The 21143-nt window shown below is 44.1% G+C and overlaps 2 protein-coding genes across 3 annotated transcripts in view; one reads left to right on the top strand and one right to left on the bottom strand.

The window, feature by feature from the left end:
• The window catches only part of tpcn1 (two pore segment channel 1), a 26185-nt gene extending 5042 nt beyond the window's left edge, over positions 1-21143 (top strand). For both annotated transcript variants that reach the window (XM_046350920.1, XM_046350918.1), the window contains 25 exons: positions 6724-6900; positions 7978-8091; positions 8316-8446; positions 8540-8628; positions 8836-8870; positions 8995-9053; positions 10458-10557; positions 10652-10768; positions 10867-10991; positions 11076-11124; positions 12730-12793; positions 12900-12944; positions 13048-13104; positions 13409-13462; positions 13566-13638; positions 13748-13855; positions 14000-14071; positions 14185-14274; positions 15919-16034; positions 17069-17115; positions 17250-17318; positions 18967-19063; positions 19319-19458; positions 19563-19643; positions 19829-21143. In XM_046350920.1, coding sequence (XP_046206876.1) covers positions 6724-6900; positions 7978-8091; positions 8316-8446; positions 8540-8628; positions 8836-8870; positions 8995-9053; positions 10458-10557; positions 10652-10768; positions 10867-10991; positions 11076-11124; positions 12730-12793; positions 12900-12944; positions 13048-13104; positions 13409-13462; positions 13566-13638; positions 13748-13855; positions 14000-14071; positions 14185-14274; positions 15919-16034; positions 17069-17115; positions 17250-17318; positions 18967-19063; positions 19319-19458; positions 19563-19643; positions 19829-19972 — 2253 coding nt within the window. In that variant the 3' untranslated portion in view covers positions 19973-21143. The remainder of the gene's footprint in view (positions 1-6723; positions 6901-7977; positions 8092-8315; positions 8447-8539; positions 8629-8835; positions 8871-8994; positions 9054-10457; positions 10558-10651; positions 10769-10866; positions 10992-11075; positions 11125-12729; positions 12794-12899; positions 12945-13047; positions 13105-13408; positions 13463-13565; positions 13639-13747; positions 13856-13999; positions 14072-14184; positions 14275-15918; positions 16035-17068; positions 17116-17249; positions 17319-18966; positions 19064-19318; positions 19459-19562; positions 19644-19828) is intronic.
• LOC124036392 (mitochondrial sodium/calcium exchanger protein-like) overlaps positions 1989-21143 on the bottom strand; it is a 37780-nt gene continuing 18625 nt past the window's right edge. Inside the window, exon 16 of the mRNA XM_046350926.1 lies at positions 1989-2048. The gene's annotated coding sequence lies outside the window, so the exon portion shown is untranslated. The remainder of the gene's footprint in view (positions 2049-21143) is intronic.

Raw genomic sequence — 21143 nt, 5'->3', positions numbered from 1 at the left:
ACAAGTGCTCAGCATATGTGGGAACTCCTTCAAGACTGTTGGAAAAGCATTCAAGGAGAAGTTGGTTGAGAGAATGCCAAGAGTGTGCAAAACTCTCAAGGCAAAGGGTGGCTACATTGAAGAATCTCAAATATAAAATGTATTTAGATTTAACACTTTTTTGGTTACTACATGAATCCATGTGTTATTTCATAGTTTTGATGTAGAAAATTGAACAAATAAAGAAAAACCCTTGAATGAGTAGGTGTGTCCAAAAGTTTGACTGGTACTGTACATGTAGGTAGAGGTAAAGTGACTATGCATGGATAATAAACAGAGAGTAGCAGCAGTGTATGAGGGTGGGGGAGAAATGCAAATAGTTTGGGTAGCCATTTGATTAGCTGTTCAGGAGTCTTATGGCTTGGGGGTTGAAGCTGTTAAGAAGCCTTTTGGACCTAGACTTGGCACTCCAGAAATGCTTGCCGTGTGGAAGCAGAGAGAACATTCTATGACTAGGGTGGCTGGAGTCTTTGGCAATTGTTTGGGGCCTTCCTCTGACACTGTCACGTATAGAGGTCCTGGATGGCAGGAAGCTTTGCCCCAATCTTTTTCTGGGCTGTACACACTACCCTTTGTAGTGCCTTGGGTCGGAGGCTGAGCAGTTGCCATACCAGGCGGTGATGCAACCATTCAGGATGCTCTCGATGGTGCAGCTGTATAACGTTTTGAGGACCCATGCCAAATCTTTTCAGTCTCCTGAGGGGGAATAGGTGTTGTCGTGCTTTCTTCACAACGATCTTGGTGTGTTTGGACCATGATAGTTTGTTTAATGATGTGGACACCAAGGAACTTGAAGCTCTCAACCTGCTCCATTACAGCCCTGTCGATGAGAATGGGGGCGTGTTCAGTCCTCCTTTTCCTGTAGTCCACAATAATCTCTTTTGTCTCGATCCCATTGAGGGAGAGGTTGTTATCCTGGTACTACACTGCCAGGTCTCTGACCTCCTCCCTATAGGCTGTCTCATCGTTATTGGTGATCAGGCTGTTGTCTCGTCGGCAAACTTAAGGATGGTGTTGGAGTTGTGCTTGGTCATGCAGTCATGGGTGAACAGGGAGACGGGAGGGGACTGAGCACGCAGCCCTGAGGGACCCCGTGTTGAGGATCAACGTGGCAAATCTGTTGTTACCTACCCTTACCACCTGGGGGCGGCCTGTCAGGAAGTTCAGGATCCAGTTGCAGAGGGAGGTGTTTCGTCCCAGGGTCCTTAACTTAGTGATGAGCTTTGAGAGACATTTACATTACATTTAAGTCATTTAGCAGACGCTCTTATCCAGAGCGACTTACAAATTGGTGCATTCACCTTATGACATCCAGTGGAACAGCCACTTTACAATAGTGCATCTAAATATTTTAAGGGGGGGGTGAGAAGGATTACTTTATCCTATCCTAGGTATTCCTTAAAGAGGTGGGGTTTCAGGTGTCTCCGGAAGGTGGTGATTGACTCCGCTGTCCTGGCGTCGTGAGGGAGTTTGTTCCACCATTGGGGAGCCAGAGCAGCGAACAGTTTTGACTGGGCTGAGCGGGAACTGTACTTCCTCAGTGGTAGGGAGGCGAGCAGGCCAGAGGTGGATGAACGCAGTGCCCTTATTTGGGTGTAGGGCCTGATCAGAGCCTGGAGGTACTGAGGTGCCGTTCCCCTCACAGCTCCGTAGGCAAGCACCATGGTCTTGTAGCGGATGCGAGCTTCAACTGGAAGCCAGTGGAGAGAGCGGAGGAGCGGGGTGACGTGAGAGAACTTGGGAAGGTTGAACACTAGACGGGTTGCGGCGTTCTGGATGAGTTGTAGGGGTTTAATGGCACAGGCAGGGAGCCCAGCCAACAGCGAGTTGCAGTAATCCAGACGGGAGATGACAAGTGCCTGGATTAGGACCTGCGCCGCTTCCTGTGTGAGGCAGGGTCGTACTCTGCGGATGTTGTAGAGCATGAACCTACAGGAACGGGCCACCGCCTTGATGTTAGTTGAGAACGACAGGGTGTTGTCCAGGATCACGCCAAGGTTCTTAGCGCTCTGGGAGGAGGACACAATGGAGTTGTCAACCGTGATGGCGAGATCATGGAACGGGCAGTCCTTCCCCGGGAGGAAGAGCAGCTCCGTCTTGCCGAAGTTCAGCTTGAGGTGGTGATCCGTCATCCACACTGATATGTCTGCCAGACATGCAGAGATGCGATTCGCCACCTGGTCATCAGAAGGGGGAAAGGAGAAGATTAATTGTGTGTCGTCTGCATAGCAATGATAGGAGAGACCATGTGAGGTTATGACAGAGCCAAGTGACTTGGTGTATAGCGAGAATAGGAGAGGGCCTAGAACAGAGCCCTGGGGGACACCAGTGGTGAGAGCGCGTGGTGAGGAGACAGATTCTCGCCACGCCACCTGGTAGGAGCGACCTGTCAGGTAGGACGCAATCCAAGCGTGGGCCGCGCCGGAGATGCCCAACTCGGAGAAGGTGGAGAGGAGGATCTGATGGTTCACAGTATCGAAGGCAGCCGATAGGTCTAGAAGGATGAGAGCAGAGGAGAGAGAGTTAGCTTTAGCGGTGCGGAGCGCCTCCGTGATACAGAGAAGAGCAGTCTCAGTTGAATGACTAGTCTTGAAACCTGACTGATTTGGATCAAGAAGGTCATTCTGAGAGAGATAGCGGGAGAGCTGACCAAGGACGGCACGTTCAAGAAGAGAGCACTATGTTGTTGAACGCTGAGCTCTAGTCAAGGAATAGCATTCTCACATAAGTGTTATTTTTGTCCAGGTGGGAAAGTGTAGTGTGGAGTGCAAATGAGATTGTATCATCTCTGGATCTATTAAGACGGTACGCAAAATTAAGTTTTTGGGATAATGGTGTTGATGTGAACCATGTCCAGCCTCTCAATGACCAGTTATCCATTTTTGTACCTAATCAACTGGCCAGTGAGTGTAATTTGTCCATAACCTCTAACCAGTGGCGTATTTGGTATGTACATCCTGGTGGTGGGGGGCGCAATGCAAGCCAGCAAAGCCACAACACTAAACAATACATTAACTGCACTATATCGGTGACAAACACTGCCTACCAATGGCCTACATAAAGCTGTCCCAGCATCAGTCCCAACATCTTACCACTGCTACACCTGGCTATCAGCGGAGCCTTGTCTGGCAGCGAAACAACAGTTCATTCAGCCTCATTTACTGCCTTTAAAAAAACATAGGCTGATATGGCTGATTTGCTTAAACAAATGTGGTTTGTAATGACAATTGTGATGTACAAACTATGGTATAAGGGGACAACAAGTGGATAAATAGACCAAATTATTAGGGAGGGCACATGGGCTACTAACATCTTACTACACAACATTAACTTAGTATTACTTTCTTAGCTACAGTATACTTATCTCCCTGGCATATTACATCATTTATGCAGCAGCATACAATACATTTTGGACTCACCTTGTTGTGCTGTGCTCACTTGAACAGGAAGGTGGCGCGGCAGTGTTTTTCATGGGCAAATTTTGTCATCAAAGTCTGTCATTCTCTGGATTTGTGGTGCTTTCAAAACAACTGGGAACAAATCATGATGACGTCATTGATCTTCAGGTCATAACTCTAGGAAGAGGCCGAATTTACAATTCAGAGTTGGATGACCGTTCAAAACGTATTTTCCCTGTCAGAGCTGGTTTATTCCTGACTTCCAAGTTGTCTTGAGTAGGGATGCACCGATATGACATTTCTGGCCGATACCAATATTTTGGGAGTCCCATAGGGCGGCACACAATTGGCCCAGTGTCGTCTGGGTTTGTCCGGGGTAGGCCGTCATTGTAAATAGGAATTTGTTCTTAACTGACTTGCCTAGTGAAATAAAGGTTACACATGCACACCACACTGACAAACAGTTATTTAGTTGGCATATCCGTATGTCCCCATTACCAGTAAAACATCATCAAAACCTATTTCTTTCACTTACTTGCTGTGCTGTTTCGTTGTTCATTTGTTCAGTCATTTCATTCAAACAGGATTTCATCATACATGTCAAGACGTGAAGTTTCAGCTGTCTGTCCGTGGTCTCATCTGTCGTGGGTCCACTTCCTCTGTGCCCACTGTCACTGTGTCTGTTTCCATCTTGTCCAGCTGTGTCTGTAACATTTCACGTAAACCCTGTTTCTTGTCTGCATCGAAGTAGCGGTCCTTGTACCTAGCATCAAGCATGGTGGCGACACAGTATAAAGGCTCAGAGAGAATGCCACCGAATCGCTTGTTCACAGCCTTGTGTACTTTTGTAAGTTTTAACCCCACGGACTGTCAGCAATTTTGTTTCACAGGCGTTTCGATGCCATGACAGAGGGTATCACGTCTGCTGCAGACGCAGTTGATTAGCTTATTTCTCTATTCAGTTTGCAAGTTTCAAACGTATTCTCAAATGCCATTTAAATGGCAGCAGTGATATGAGAACCAACACATTCTTGAGCATGCAATACGACTTTCCTCAGTATGAAACCCTCGTCAACTCACTGTGCTGTCAGACTCCGCATGCTCATGGGGCTGACATCGCTGGTCCAAATGTCAGTCGTGAAGCTAATAGCAAGTAGCATAATGAATTCCATTATCTTGGCGTTAATAGATTTTGTTCCGAGTTAAGTTGTTTTGAGCGCGGCACAAATCCTGCTTCATTGACAGCATGGCCAATGTTGAATATTTATCATCTTAATCTTGGAAAAGAGACCCTTAATCCCAGATTTGGGACCACACAGCACTCCACTGTCAACAAGTGGGACACAATCATGATGTGGAACGACATTTATTGGATATTTCAAACTTTTTAACAAATCAAAAACTGAAAAATTGGGCGTGCAAAATTATTCAGCCCCTTTACTTTCAATGCAGCAAACTCTCTCCAGAAGTTCAGTGAGGATCTCTGAATGATCCAATGTTGACCTAAATGACTAATGATGATAAATACAATCCACCTGTGTGTAATCAGGTCTCCGTATAAATGCACCTGCACTGTGATAGTCTCAGAGGTCCGTTAAAAGAGCACAGCGCATCATGAAGAACAAGGAACACACCAGGCAGGTCCGAGATACTGTTGTGAAGAAGTTTAAAGCCGGATTTGGATACAAAAAGATTTCCCAAACTTTAAACATCACAAGGAGCACTGTGCAAGCGATAATATTGAAATGGAAGGAGTATCAGACCACTGAAAATCTACCAAGACCTGGCCGTCCCTCTAAACTTTCAGCTCATACAAGGAGAAGACTGATCAGAGATGCAGCCAAGAGGCCCATTATCACTCTGGATGAACTGCAGAGATCTACAGCTGAGGTGGGAGACTCTGTCCATAGGACAACAATCAGTCGTATATTGCACAAATCTGGCCTTTATGGAAGAGTGGCAAGAAGAAAGCCATTTTTGCCACAAGCCACCTGGGAGACACACCAAACATGTGGAAGAAGGTGCTCTGGTCAGATGAAACCAAAATTGAACTTTTTGGCAACAATGCAAAACGTTATGTTTGGCGTAAAAGCAACACAACCCATCAACCTGAACACACCATCCCCACTGTCAAACATGGTGGTGGCAGCATCATGGTTTGGGCCTGCTTTTCTTCAGCAGGGACAGGGAAGATGGTTAAAATTGATGGGAAGATGGATGGAGCCAAATACAGGACCATTCTGGAAGAGAACCTGATGGAGTCTGCAAAAGACCTGAGACTGGGACGGAGATTTGTCTTCCAACAAGACAATGATCCAAAATATAGCAAAATCTACAATGGAATGGTTCAAAAATAAACATATCCTGGTGTTAGAATGGCCAAGTCAAAGTCCAGACCTGAATCCAACCGAGAATCCGTGGAAAGAACTGAAAATTGCTGTTCACAAATGCTCTCCATCCAACCTCACTGAGCTCGAGCTGTTTTGCAAGGAGGAATGGGAAAAAATGTCAGTCTCTCGATGTGCAAAACTGATAGACATACCCCAAGCAACTTACAGCTGTAATCGCAGCAAAAGGTGGCGCTACAAAGTTAACTTAAGGGGGCTGAATAATTTTGCACGCCCAGTTTTTGATTTGTTAAAGTTTGAAATATCCAATAAATGTCGTTCCACTTCATGATTGTGTCCCACTTGTTGTTGATTCTTCACAAAAAATACAGTTTTATATCTTTGTTTGAAGCCTGAAATGTGGCAAAAGGTCGCAAAGTTCAAGGGGGCCGAATACTTTCGCAAGGCACTGTATGTATGTATGTATGTATGTATGTATGTATGTATGTATGTATGTATGTATGTATGTGTGTGTGTGTGTGTGTGTGTGTGTGTGTGTGTTTGCAAACTGATGTGAAACGTATTAATGCCAAAATAACATGAAAAACAGGCAAGCCCCCCCCAACAACAAAAAAAAAATATTTTGTATTTATTGCAAACAATGTGGGGGTAAAAACAGGTGTGACTCTGCCCCACTTGCCCTACACTGCCTCTAACTACCTTAGAGGCAGTGTAGGGCAGGTGGCTGACTGTAAGAAAGCCTAGCTATGGAGGGGACTAATCAGCATCATGTGACAGATGGATCATATGAGTTTAAGTGCTAATCGTTGTACCTTTTTTTTGGTAGCTACAGGTATAGCTCAGGTGAATGGTAGAGAGCTGTAGAACAAATGTATAATATTTTCACACTTGTGTTATCAAACAAAATTCAGATGTACATTTGTTTGTGTTGTCAATAGGAAGGAGAGAACAATGATAAGTTCTTTACACACCCTCGGAACCCCAAGGCGCTGGCAGCGTACCTATTTGCTCACAACCACCTATTCTACATGATGGAGCTGCTAACAGGAGTCCTACTGATGGTCCTGTCACTCTGTGAGGCTCCCGCTGTACCATCACTACGCCTGGATGTTTACGTGCGTACACACATACTACCACTGACACATGTCTACATCACTCTGGAGCTGCTGGGTTAGAGGTTAACTTCTCATGGTATAGGGGACGCTTGCGTCCCACTTGGGGAAAAAAACAGGAAAAATGCAAATTCAAATAATGATATAAAATCAAACATTCATTAAATCACACATGTAAGATACTCAATTAAAGCTAGACTCGTTGTGAATCCAGCCAACATGTCAGAATTTAAAGAAGCTATTATCTGATGATAGATAGCACAATGTCAATAGAGGGTAGCATATTTCAAACCTGCAGGCGCTACACAAAACGCTGAAATAAAATATAAAACATGCATTACCTTTGACGAGCTTCTTTTGTTGGCACTCCAATATGTCCCATACACATCACAATTGGTCCTTTTTTTCAATTAATTCCGTCCATATATACCCAAAATGTCCATTTATAAAGCGCGTTTGATCCAGAAAAAAAACAGCTTACAAAAACACAACGTCACTACAAAACATTTCAAAAGTTGCCTATAAACTTTGCCAAAATATTTGAAACTACTTTAACTACTGTAATACAACTAGGTATTTTTTAGGTATTTTTAAACGTTAATAATCGATCAAATTGTAGATGGGGCAATCTGTATTCAATACAGCAAGTAAACAAACCATGCTCCTTTTTACGTCTTGCGCAACTCTCAATAGTGTAACATTGTTCCAGGATGTGCTGCTTCTTCGTTGCACAAATGAATAACCTCAACCAAATTTCAAAGACTGGTGACATGCAGTGAAAGTGGTAGGAACTGAAAAAATGGTTCCTATCAAATATCCCTTGGCAAAGGCAACTGAGGGAGCAGTCTGAAGCAAAAAAATATAACAATTCTGAACAGTTAGTCCTCGGGGTTTTGCCTGCTACATAAGTTCTGTTATACTCGCAGACATGATTAAAACGGTTTTTGAAACTTCAGAGTTTTCTATCCACATATCTTATTCCTGGCATGAGTAGCAGGAAGTTGAAATTGGGCACGCTATTTATCAAAAAGTGAAAATGCTGCCCCCCTATACCTTTAAGGTTCAATTTTGTTTCTATAGGTCCATGCCACTCTGGAGTTATTGGCTCTGGTTATGGTGGCGTTTGAACTGTGTATGAAGCTGCGCTGGCTCGGCTTCCACACATTCATCAGACACAAGAGGACCATGGTGAAGGTACATACCTATCTGCATAGAAGTGAAACTCCAGTCCCAAAAATTGGAGCATCCCAAATGTATCGTATAGATTACAAATAAGAATGGTCCCAGAACAGTGCCCTGAGGGACCCCTTGTGACCTTTTACTCACAAGAGTGACAAACTCTCGCCTATCAGTTGGTTTTAAAAAATGTGTAGTTCCACCATTTTATATGTCTGACACCTGATCTGTCCTGTGTGTAGACTTGTGTGCTGCTGCTCCAGTTTGTGGAGGCCATAGTGGTTCTGATCCGGCAGACATCGCACCTGCGTGTGACCAGAGCTCTCAGACCCATATTCCTGGTGGATTGCAGATACTGTGGTGCCGTGCGAAGGTATACACACATTTTTTAAAATTAAGTCACTGAGAAATGTTGTTTGCAAAGCATGAATAACTGTTGTGTGTTGTCATCCTCTTGTCCAATCAGAAACCTGCGTCAAATTTTCCAGTCCCTTCCCCCTTTTATAGACATCCTGCTGCTGCTGCTCTTCTTCATGGTCATCTTTGCCATCCTGGGTGAGACACACACACACACATCATTTTGGATGTTCTTCAAGGTTGAAAAAGACATTGATCCTAGATAAAAATCTTTGAGTCTCCAAAAACAGTGGACAATTGAACAGTGGAAATTAAATGATTTATAATTTACAACCTCAAAATGAATCAAATCCATTATCTTCTATTGTGCCTGTGTGAGTATGGCTCTGTTCTCTCTCTCTACAGGCTTCTGTCTGTTCTCCCCTAATACTTCTGATCCGGTAAGTGATAATGACATTTGCTGTATGTTGTGCCTCTGTAGAAGACTGCTAGTCTTGTGCTAGCTGGAGTGGTCTACCTTATACTGGTCTTACACCGTTTTTGTCTGGTGTTCTCTCTCCTCAGTACTTCAACACTCTGGAGAACAGCATCGTGAGTCTTTTCGTGCTCGTGACCACCGCAAAGTAAGGCTCCGATACCACACACACACACACACACCAACTTCTGCTTTACACATCAGTCTGTATAATAGTCTGATGTTTCATACTCTGACTGTTTTGATTGTATTACTCTCTAAAGACAGTATATTGCCTGATGCAGTGTTTCTGCTGCATTCATTTAGCTGTGGCGCTGCGCCACGGCAAAACAATTGACGCCACTGCAAAAAATAACAGTTTAACATTTCTACCAAAGAAACTTTCAGTAAAGTTTTGTTATGTGCATTTGCTTTTCCTCAGTAAATAGATCTGTCTGGGTACAACACCATTCTAAAGGTTATTAAGCTGTTTGCTTTAGGCCACTGTGGCGGCTAAACCTGCCTGCGTGCGAAACGCAGTGTACCGTCCTCCAAACAGCACGCTAGTCACTGGAGAGACCTGTGGCTCGAAACACAGTGTACCGTCCTCCAAACAGCACGCTAGTCACTGGAGAGACCTGTGGCTCGAAACACAGTGTACCGTCCTCCAAACAGCACGCTAGTCACTGGAGAGACCTGTGGCTCGAAACGCAGTGTACCGTCCTCCAAACAGCACGCTAGTCACTGGAGAGACCTGTGGCTCGAAACACAGTGTACCGTCCTCCAAACAGCACGCTAGTCACTGGAGAGACCTGTGGCTCGAAACACAGTGTACCGTCCTCCAAACAGCACGCTAGTCACTGGAGAGACCTGTGGCTCGAAAAGCAGTGTACCGTCCTCCAAACAGCACGCTAGTCACTGGAGAGACCTGTGGCTCGAAACACAGTGTACCGTCCTCCAAACAGCACGCTAGTCACTGGAGAGACCTGTGGCTCGAAACGCAGTGTACCGTCCTCCAAACAGCACGCTAGTCACTGGAGAGACCTGCGGCTCGAAACACAGGTCACTTGAATCGCTTCAGAGTGCACCGCCTTCAGTCGGAGAGAGAGCGCGCCATATTAGGAACTCCGTCATCCTCAGGTCTCACCCCTCCTCAAGCCTCACCCTCCCCTAGTCAAATATCGGTATCAAGTACCAGTGGCGTATCGCAGTTTTGCGAGGCCCCCTGCAAGGTCAGAGCAAAAAACAACAACCAATCAAAAGCAGCAAACTTCTTGCAATTGGTAGCCTAGTGTTTAGTGTTGGACTAGTAACCGGAAGGTTGCAAGTTCAAATCCCCGAGCTGACAAGGTACAAATCTGTCGTTCTGCCCCTGAACAGGTAGTTAACCCACTGTTCCTAGGCAGTCATTGAAAATAGGAATTTGTTCTTAACTGACTTACCTAGTTAAATAAAGGTAAAATAACATTTTTTTTTAATTACTCAAGACAGCATAGTGCCTGAGGAGGTTGTTTTGCTCTCTCAAGACAATATAGAAACTTATGAGACTTCTGGTGTGTCCTGTTTCCTCTAGCTTCCCAGATGTGATGATGCCAGCGTACTCTCGCAACCGCTGGTCCTGTGTCTTCTTCATTGTCTACCTCTCCATAGAACTTTACTTCATCATGAACTTGGTATACACACACACACACACACACACACACACACACTATGTCGTTTCCCACCTGTGCACCCTATGGCCATGGTATAACACTCTGTGTGTTGCAGCTCCTGGCGGTGGTGTTCGATACGTTTAACGGTGTTGAGAAGATGAAGTTTAAATCTCTGCTGCTTCACAAACGCTCTGCTATCGACCATGCCTTCCAACTTTTGGTCAGCAGACAGGTACATACACACACACACGTTTAGCCCCCACCTAAAGTGTCTGTAAGCTGTGGTAACCTATGTATAACTGTTGCATTTCGTGTGTGTTGTCTCCCCAGAGGCCAATGGGTGTGTCTCTGAAGCAGTTCGATGGTCTGATGCGTTTCTACAGACCTCGTATGTCATCCAGAGACCGCTTCCTCACATACAAGGCCCTCAACACTGCAGGAGCACCCATGCTCAGGTAACACACACATACACTCATGCAAACACACACATAATGTAAGTGTTGTTGTTTTAAAGAAGTCTTTGTGATGTTCTGTTGCAGCCTGGATGACTTTTACAAGTTCTATGAAGTCATCGGTCTCAAATGGAAGGTAAGCCGAAGGTAGCCTCGTGACGTGATTACTATTAATCTGATGACTATGATTTATCTTATCAACTAACTGTTTAATTGTTACTCAAATGTAACAATTAACTCATTGGAAATTTGAGGCACCACGGGAAGAGTTACCATCTCCTGATTTTAAACTCGAAAGATATATAGATATCTCTTACATCAATAACAGCCACTTATTAATCATTACCTCACATCAGTCTCATTCTGAATGCCGTAGACCTCTTGAATCTGCAAGAACTCCAGCATTTTCTGATTTAATCAATTGGGGTAGAAATGAATCATTTATTTACTAAATAATAACACAGAATACACATACACACTTACATGAGATAAAAGTCCCTAGTGGACTGACAAGACATGATGGCTTGTTACACATATGGAGAGGGAGGGGTAGGTAAAGAGCGGGAGAGACAACACTTGGATACATTGGAACCTACGCTCAAAGGAATAGTAATACTTTGCACATGAACCACCGCTCATTCGGATAAGAAATGCAATGTATATATTTACACGTAGATTTCTTTCTGTCGTCTCTCTGTTGAAACCAATCGATCCGTCTATGGGTTGTGGCTTGATGTAAGGCTTTGGTTGTCCACCAGAGGTCAAATGTCTTTGGTTGTAGAGCTTCTCTGATAGTGAAGTGTTTGTTAGAATAGATACTTCAGTTGCACCAATGGTTGTCTGAGATGGGATTCTTCCTTCCCACCTCAAGTTCTAGGACCACTTTTACATGCACAGCTGCAGAATGTGAATGTTTCTGGTCTCGTAGTGGGGGTTATCTTCTCACTTCGTGTTGGTTTTCAGAGTTTCCAACCATTTCAATGTGTGGACCATGGTGTCACGTCTTTTGGCCTAACCATTTTCAGCCTTGTAGCCACCGCTCCACACTGTCTAGTCTGAATGTAAATTTCGTTACCAAGGCTTTTATACTCAGGTAAAAAGGGGGTGTTCCATCACGCCGACACAATGTCTGTGCTCACATGCGTGTGGTTACTGACTAGGTGAAAGTTATGAAAAACAATTATCTAATTTAGAAGACATTTATAACTTAACCAAAATACTCTCATACTTAATCATATGTTTTATACAACATCTAGATGTAAACTTGACAAATAGAATGTGTACCCTTTCCAAGTTAGTTATTTCGTTATATCATCCTTAATGACATTGCAAAATAATAAACATTATGACATGATTATTCTTTAGATTCCCACTGACCATTCTTAACATTCCTATCTTATAAATATTGTTCCCATTTTCACTTTCTGGACAAAAAGGTTTTGGAGGCCAAAGTCTCTCTACACAAAGCACATTTCTTTCCCAATACTGCAGGGCAGGAAAGACTCTTTTGCGGCATACAATATATGACCGGGTGTTAAGGTTTCAAAACCGGCACCTCTCCCCCTGGCACCTCTTCCCCCTGGCTATCTGTCAGCTATTTGCCAAGCTGATCTGGAACCTTTGATCCTCACCCAGGAGAGAGTCATGACAACCCACACAATTATCCCATTTCTCTGTGTGGATACCTGTACCTGTATACACACCTCTCTGTGGCGTTTGTGTGTGTGATTGTACTCTGTAGGCACGGCGGAGCGGGGAACACTGGTTTGATGATCTTCCACACACTACTTTTCTTATCTTCAAAGGTGATTCTTACTTTTTCCCTTCTATCTTCCATCCATCTAATGCTGTGTTCCTCTTATCTGGGGTGACTCAGACTGACTGACCTCCTTCTGTTTATGTTTCTAACAGGCATCAACCTGCTGGTCAAGTCTAAAGCCTTCCAGTATACCATGTGTAAGTGGACATCCATTATTAGTAGTTTATAGTACTATTATCATGTCATCCTATGACAAGTCTTACTCTAGGACAGCCTAACTCTCCTCTCGCTCCTCTCTAGATGTGGTGGTGGCCGTTAACGGAGTGTGGATCTTAGTAGAGACCTACATGTTGAATAGTAAGAGTCTTAGTAGGGACCACCTACATGTTGAATAGTAGGAGTCTTAGTAGAGACCTACATGTTGAATAGTAAGAGTCTTAGTAGAGACATACATGTTGATTAGTAGTAGTCTTAGTAGAGACATACATGTTGATTAGTAGGAGTCTTAGTAGGGACCTACATGTTGAATAGTAACTAAACCTATTCCCAAACTATAAAGTACATTTAATGCAGATTCTCTATTGAGCATGCTTTTTATTTCAGGACTAGACTCAATCTGTAAGGTTGTTTCTGATCTCTGTCCTGGCCCCTCCCCCCGCAGGTGGATTCTCCTGGTCCAGAATGGTTCCCTGGAGCTACATTGTCTTCCTCACGAGTAAGAACACACTCTCTCACACACGCACACAGAGCCACCTCCTCTTTGTCACTTGTGAGAACACACATTTGTACTCCCCCTCTCTCTCTTTCTCAATCTCTAGTCTATGGGGTGGAGGTGTTGTTGAAGATAACGGGCTTGGGGCCGTTGGCCTACTTCAGCTCTGGCTGGAACCTGTGAGTACCGACCATTAAACCCTAACACCTTACCCTCAACCATTAGCATGTCCACTGTGATTATCTAGTAGCCTAGTAGCCATCAGTGTCTCTGTGTTCGCCTCACCAGGTTTGACTTCTCTGTGACTGTGTTTGCCTTTCTGGGCTTGATTACTCTGGCCTTTGACATGGAGCCCTTCTACTTCATTGTGGTGCTCAGACCGCTGCAGCTACTCAGGTGGGTTACTATGACAACACACATCTATGTTTTCAGGGGTATTTTGTTAGATACATGTTATATGTAGATTTTGTAAATATTGTATTGATCATCACGTGTAAGTGTGTGCACTCCGCTTGTAAGTGTGTGTGTTTTCTCGCTCAGGTTGTTTAAGATAAAGCAGAGGTATCGCAATGTGTTGGACACCATGTTTGAACTCTTCCCAAGGATGGCAAGGTAACGCCTTTACTTCCTGACCTCTGAACCATAACCCACTATATTTACATACAAGGCAGGTATGAGACTTTTAATAAGAACCTGTGTGTGTGTGTGTGTGTGTGTGTTCTCAGTCTGGGGCTGACACTGATTATCTTCTACTACTCCTTTGCCATCGTGGGGATGGAGTTCTTCGCTGATGTAGTTTACCCTAACTGCTGCAAGTGAGTCACACACACAGTTTCCTGACACGTTGTTCGAGGCAGACCCTACCACAGACTATGAATTCTACAAGGATATTGGAGCTCTAGTAATATGACTACAAGATGGCCATCTTGGTTCACATGAGTTTCAGTTATGTTATTTCTCTCTCTATTCTCTCTTTATCTACTCTATTTCTCTCTCACTCCTCTCTTCTCTACTCTATTTCTCTCTCTCTACTCTATTTCTCTCTCTCACTCCTCTCTCTCTCTCTCTCCTCTCTCTCTCTCTCACTCCTCTCTCTCCTCTCTCTCTCTCTCTCTCTCTCACTCTCTCTACTCTTTCTCTCACTCCTCTCTCTCACTCCTCTCTCTCTCACTCCTCTCTCTACTCTATTTCTCGCGCTCGCTCGCTCACTCCTCTCTTTACTCTATTTCTCGCTCACTCCTCTCTGTACTCTATTTCTCTCTCACTCCTCCCTCTCTCTCACTCCTCTCTCTACTCTATTTCTCGATCACTACTCTCTCACTCCTCTCTCTCGCTATTTCTTGCTCACTACTCTCTACTCTATTTCTCGCTCACTCCTCTCTACTCTATTTCTCTACTCTGTCTCGCTCACTCCTCTCTTTACTCTATTTCTCGCTCACTCCTCTCTGTACTCTATTTCTCTCTCACTCCTCCCTCTCTCTCACTCCTCTCTCTACTCTATTTCTCGCTCACTACTCTCTCACTCCTCTCTACGCTATTTCTTGCTCACTACTCTCTACTCTATTTCTTGCTCACTACTCTCTACTCTATTTCTCGCGCTCGCTCGCTCACTCCTCTCTTTACTCTATTTCTCGCTCACTCCTCTCTCTACTCTATTTCTCGCTCACTCCTCTCTCTACTCTATTTCTCGCTCACTACTCTCTACTCTATTTCTCGCTCACTCCTCTCTCTACTCTATTTCTCGCTCACTCCTCTCTCTACTCTATTTCTCGCTCACTACTCTCTACTCTATTTCTCGCTCACTCCTCTCTCTACTCTATTTCTCGCTCACTCCTCTCTCTACTCTATTTCTCGCTCACTCCTCTCTCTACTCTATTTCTCGCTCACTCCTCTCTCTACTCTATTTCTCGCTCACTCCTCTCTCTACTCTGTCTCGCTCACTCCTCTCTCTACTCTGTCTCGCTCACTCCTCTCTCTACTCTATGTCTCGCTCACTCCTCTCTCTACTCTATGTCTCGCTCACTCCTCTCTCTACTCTATGTCTCGCTCACTCCTCTCTCTACTCTATGTCTCGCTCACTCCTCTCTCTACTCTATTTCTCGCTCACTCCTCTCTCTACTCTATTTCTCGCTCACTCCTCTCTCTACTCTATTTCTCGCTCACTCCTCTCTCTACTCTATTTCTCGCTCACTCCTCTCTCTACTCTATTTCTCGCTCACTCCTCTCTCTACTCTATTTCTCGCTCACTCCTCTCTCTACTCTATTTCTCGCTCACTCCTCTCTCTACTCTATTTCTCGCTCACTCCTCTCTCTACTCTATTTCTTGCTCACTCCTCTCTCTCGCTCACTCACTCCTCTCTCTACTCTATTTCTCACTCCTCTCTCCACTCTATTTCTCTCTCTCACTCCTCTCTCTCTCGCTCTACTCTATTTCTCTCTCATACCCCCCCCCCTATCAGTGCCAGTACAGTGGCAGATTCCTACAGGCAGATCAATGTAACCATAGGCAACAGGACGGTGCTGGACGAGGGCTACTACTATCTCAACAACTTCAACAATATCCTCAGCAGCTTTGGTAAACACATGCACACACAGTAGTCGATACTAGGGAGTTCCCTTTTGTATGTATGTATGTATGTATGTATGTATGTATGTATGTATGTATGTATGTATGTATGTATGTATGTATGTATGTATGTATGTATGTATGTATGTATGTATGTATGTATGTATGTATGTATGTATGTATGTATGTATGTATGTATGTATGTATGTATGTATGTATGTATGATACTGAACAAAAATATAAACACAACATGCAACAATTTCAAAGATTTTAATGAGTTACAGGTCATACATGGAAACCCAATTTGAAATAAATTCATTAGGCCCTAATCTATGGATTTCACATGACGGCAGGGCTGCAGCCATAGATGGGCCTTGAAGGGCATAGGCCCACCCACTTGGTAGCCAGGCCCAGCCAATCAGAATAATGTTTTCCCCACAAAGGGGCTTTATTACAGACAGAAATACTCCTCAGATCCCCCCCACTCCCGTCAAGACGATCCCGCAGGTGAAGAAGCCGGATGTAGAGGTCCTGGGCTGGAGTGATTACATGTGGTCTGTGGATGGAAGGCCAGTTGGACGTACTGCCAAATTATCTAATACGAGTTTGTAGAGAAATTAACATTAATTTCTCTGGCAACAACTCTGGTGAACTTTTCTGCAGTCAGCTTGCCAATTGCACGCTCCCTCAACTTGAGACATCCGTGGCATTGTGTTGTGTGACAAACTGCACATTTTAGAGAGGCCTTTTATTGTCCCCAGCACAAGGTGCACCTGTGTAATGACCATGCTGTTTAATCATCTTATTGATATTCCACACCTGTCAGGTGGATGGATCATCTTGGCAAAGAAGAAATGCTCACAGGAATGTAAACACATTTGTGCACAAAATCTAAGCTAATTAAGCTTTTCGTGCAGGTTTTTTTCAGCTCATGATGCATGGGACCAACACTTTACATGTTGTGTTTTATATTTTTGTTCAGTGTAATAAAGTGCTAGGGATTGATTTGGAATTCAGGATCTCTCTCCATCTCTTCTCTGCAGTGACTCTGTTTGAGCTGACTGTGGTAAACAACTGGTACATCACCATGGTAATACTCTGTTCGTCCTTACAATGAATGCTGCCTATCTGATTAAACTTCTGCTGCTGCCTGACTGTCAAGCTTGTCCAGCGTTGTGATTGGTTGCTGAGGTTGATTGACAGCTGCTGTCCCCTACCCTACAGGAAGGAGTGACATCCATGACCACTCACTGGAGCCGCCTCTACTTCATGACCTTCTACATCGTCACCATGGTGAGACCGGTTTTGTCTGTGTGTGCATGTACACTACCGTTCAAAAGTTTGGGGTCACTTAGAAATGTCCTTGTTTTTTAAAGATAAGCAACAAAAAAAATGTCCATTTACAATAACATCAAATTAATTAGAAATACAGTGTAGACATTGTTAATGTTGTAAATTACTATTGTAGCTGGAAACGGCTGATTTTTAATGGAATATCTACATAGGGGTACAGAGGCCCATTATCAGCAACCATCATTCCTGTGTTTCAATGGCACGTTGTGTTAGCTAATCCAAGTTGATAATTTTAAAAGGCTAATTGATCATAGGAAAACCCTTTTGCAATTATGTTAGCACAGCTGAAACTGTTTTCCTGATTAAAGAAGCAAGACAACTGGCCTTCTTTAGACTAGTTGAGTATCTGGAGCATCAGCATTTGTGGGTTCGATTATAGGCTCAAAATGGCCAGAAACTAAACTTTTTTCTGACACTCGTCAATTTATTCTTGTTCTCAGAAATGAAGGCTATTCCATGTGAGAAATTGCTAAGAAACTGAAGATCTTGTACAACGCTGTGTACTACTCCCTTCACAGAACAGCGCAAACTGTCTCTAACCAGAATAGAAAGAGGAGTGGGAGGCCCCGGTGCACAACTGAGCAAGAGGACAAGTAGATTAGTGTCTAGTATGAGAAACTGACGCCTCACAAGTCCTCAACTGGCAGCTTCATTAAATAGTACCGGCAAACACCAGTCTCAAAGTCAACAGTGAAGAGGCAACTCCGGGATGCTGGCCTTCTAGACAGAGGTCCTCTGTCCAGTGTCTGTGTTCCTTTGCCCATCTTAATCTTTTATTTTTATTGGCCAGCCTGAGATATGTCTTTGCAACTCTGCCTAGAAGGCCAGCATTCCGGAGTCGCCTCTTCACTGATGACATTGAGGCTGGTGTTTTGGACTTTGAGGACTTGTAAGGCGTCTGTTTCTCAAACTAGACACTCTAATGTACTTGTCCTCTTGCTCAGTTGTGCACCAGGGCCTCCCACTCCTCTTTCTATTCTGGTTAGAGTCAGTTTGCGCTGTTCTGTGAAGGGAGTAGTATAGTGTTGTACGAGATCTTCAGTTTCTTGGAAATTTCTCACATGGAATAGTCTTTCTTTCTGAGAACAAGAATAGACTGACGAGTTTCAGAAGAAACCTCTTTGTTCCTGGCCATTTTGAGCCTGTAATTGAACCCACAAATGCTGATGCTCCAGATACTCAACTAGTCTAAAGAAGACCAGTTTTCTTGCTTCTTTAATCATAAGTTTTCAGCTGTGTTAACATAATTGCAAAAGGGTTTTCTAATGATCAGTTAGCCTTTTTAAAATGATAAATTTGGATTAGCTAACACAATGTGCCATTGGAACACAGGAGTGATGGTTGCTGATAATGGGCCTCTGTACCCCTATGTAGATATTCCATTAAAAATCAGCCGTTTCCAGCTACAATAGTCATTTACAACATGTCTACATGGTTTTCTGATCAATTTTATGTTATTTTAGACAAAAATGGTGCTTTTCTTTCAAAAACAAGGACATTTCTAAGTTACCCTAAACTTTGGACCGGTAGTGTATGCTTGTTTTTGTGTGTGCAAGCGTGTGTAATAATTTCCCTCTGTCCTCTCGAGGTGGTGATGACCATCATCGTTGCCTTCATCCTGGATGCGTTTGTGTTCCGTATGAACTACAGCCGGAAGAACAAAGAACCACTGTTAGATCCTGAGGGTAAGTCTGTGTGTGCGCGAGTGAACGGTCAAAGTAAGATGAGAATGGTGTAGTGCTTGAGGTGTGTGTGTGTGTGTGTGGTGTGTGTGTGTAAAGATGGTGTGTTGTAGATGAGAACGGTATAGGGTTTGAAATGTGTGTAAAGATGGTGTGTTTGTGTGGTGTAGATGAGAACGGTATAGTGTTTGAAATGTGTGTTTGTGTTGTGTAGATGAGAATGGTATAGTGTTTGAAATGTGTGTTTGTGTTGTGTAGATGAGAACGGTATAGTGTTTGAGGCAGAGGTGAGTCGTGACGAGGCGTTGGCCACTCTGGAGCTTTATAAGAAGACGTGTCCAGGGCTCTCCTCACTTAACTCTCTACAGGGAGTACTGCTGGCCATGGACCGCAGTGGGGTAAGAACACACAGACCTACACTCACAAATACACACACACAAACACCGTCCTACACTCTTACAAATGTAGACACCTGTTTGTGTGTGTGTGTGTGTGTGTGTAGAGCTCGTCTCTGGTGTATCTGGGTCGGAGGTCGCGAACCAAGAGTGACCTCAGCATGAAGATGTACGAGGAGGAGATTCAGGTGAGTCACATTGCCATGACAACCAGAACCCTGCAGACTGGTTCATCTTAGGTGTCACTTTAAATGAGACTTGATCTAGCTGAAGACAGGATGTTCCCTCACTGTCTAACCAATGGGATTACACATGACTATATTTCTGACTTGTCAGCTGTGACACTTTTTAAGTGTGTGTGTGTGTGTGTGTGGAGTGGTATGCTGAGTACTCCAGAGAGAATTTACCCCAGTCAGACAGAAGCCTAGTGGAGAGAGAGCTGGACATCCCTCCCCCCTGCCCTGAACGAGAATCCTTACCCCAGCTCAACTCACAAGGACTACTTAGCACCAACTAATACTCACTGTGTCTCCCTTTCAAACACACCTCTTTGACTTCAGTCATCATGCCACAGAGCACTCTGAACTAAATGTTTTCCACAATGACAATACGGAGACACTCAACACTCCATCTCTTCCCTCCCTCCACCCATCCTGAGGGATTGTACTGTGGCATCCTGTTGGACAGTCGGGATGTGGACAGATGTGATGTCACTGGATCCCAGCAGTGATTTGTGTTGATATACATCATGTTGTTTTCTCTCTGACTGGATCGCAGTGTTCAAACAGGTTTAAGAGCTTTATCTAACCCAAACCCTTACAGGACTTAGTCTGCTGATGCATGGATAGGAGAAGCAGAGCATCGATGGATGGCTTAGAGGTCAGGGTTTAAGTGTTAGGCCCTCTAGCTGTGAGACAGAGCTGATGTTCAGGACCTGAGTACGATGAGACACTAGGATGGACTTGGGATTTCACAGTACTCTAATTTTTTTTTTTACTGCACGGAGAGGACACATCTGGACAGGGAACGGACACACACCATAGAGATAAATAGAGGACTCTAGTGCCCAAAAGCCTGGGCAATGCCATTGAGGACTTTAACCATTTTGAAGTAGTCAATTGGGTGGGACTTTATGGCTTAAGGAAGGAACAAATCATTCTATCCAGGTCATCAGGAAGGATCAGCCAATGAATTATACTCGTACCCAGACATTCCATAACTGCATGTTGCAGTAAATCACTAACCTTGGCTTTATACCTGTTCAAACACTCCAGGTGGCAGTAAGCAAAGTTTGTAGAAGTAGTAAAATAAGAATTAATTACTGAAAAATGGAGAATGCCTCAATGGTGCTGCCAATGCTCTGACACTGTAATGGGACAGATACAATGTTACATCCTCCATCTCTATGAGATGAACACTGCTGCATGTAGATACACTCTACAGCCTATTTTGTAGCCACTCCCCCTCCTGTGTTCATTCGTTATCGGACTCTCCTGGCATCAAGACACGCCCACCCTGTCTGCCAGTAGTAATCTCAGCCCCCTCAAGCCACTACACACACCCCTCAAACCCCTGCACCTGTCCAGTAACCTACAGCTATATCTCCTAACCAGTGTTTCAACAAACCTAAGACAGTACTTTACTTTTATAACTTGTCAGTGTATTAAATTAGGAATAATTTAAATGTT

The sequence above is a fragment of the Oncorhynchus gorbuscha genome, linkage group LG05 (genome assembly GCF_021184085.1).
Source record: "Oncorhynchus gorbuscha isolate QuinsamMale2020 ecotype Even-year linkage group LG05, OgorEven_v1.0, whole genome shotgun sequence".
NCBI classification, from domain to species: Eukaryota; Metazoa; Chordata; class Actinopteri; order Salmoniformes; family Salmonidae; genus Oncorhynchus; species Oncorhynchus gorbuscha.
This window is presented reverse-complemented; position numbering and strand designations above follow the sequence as displayed.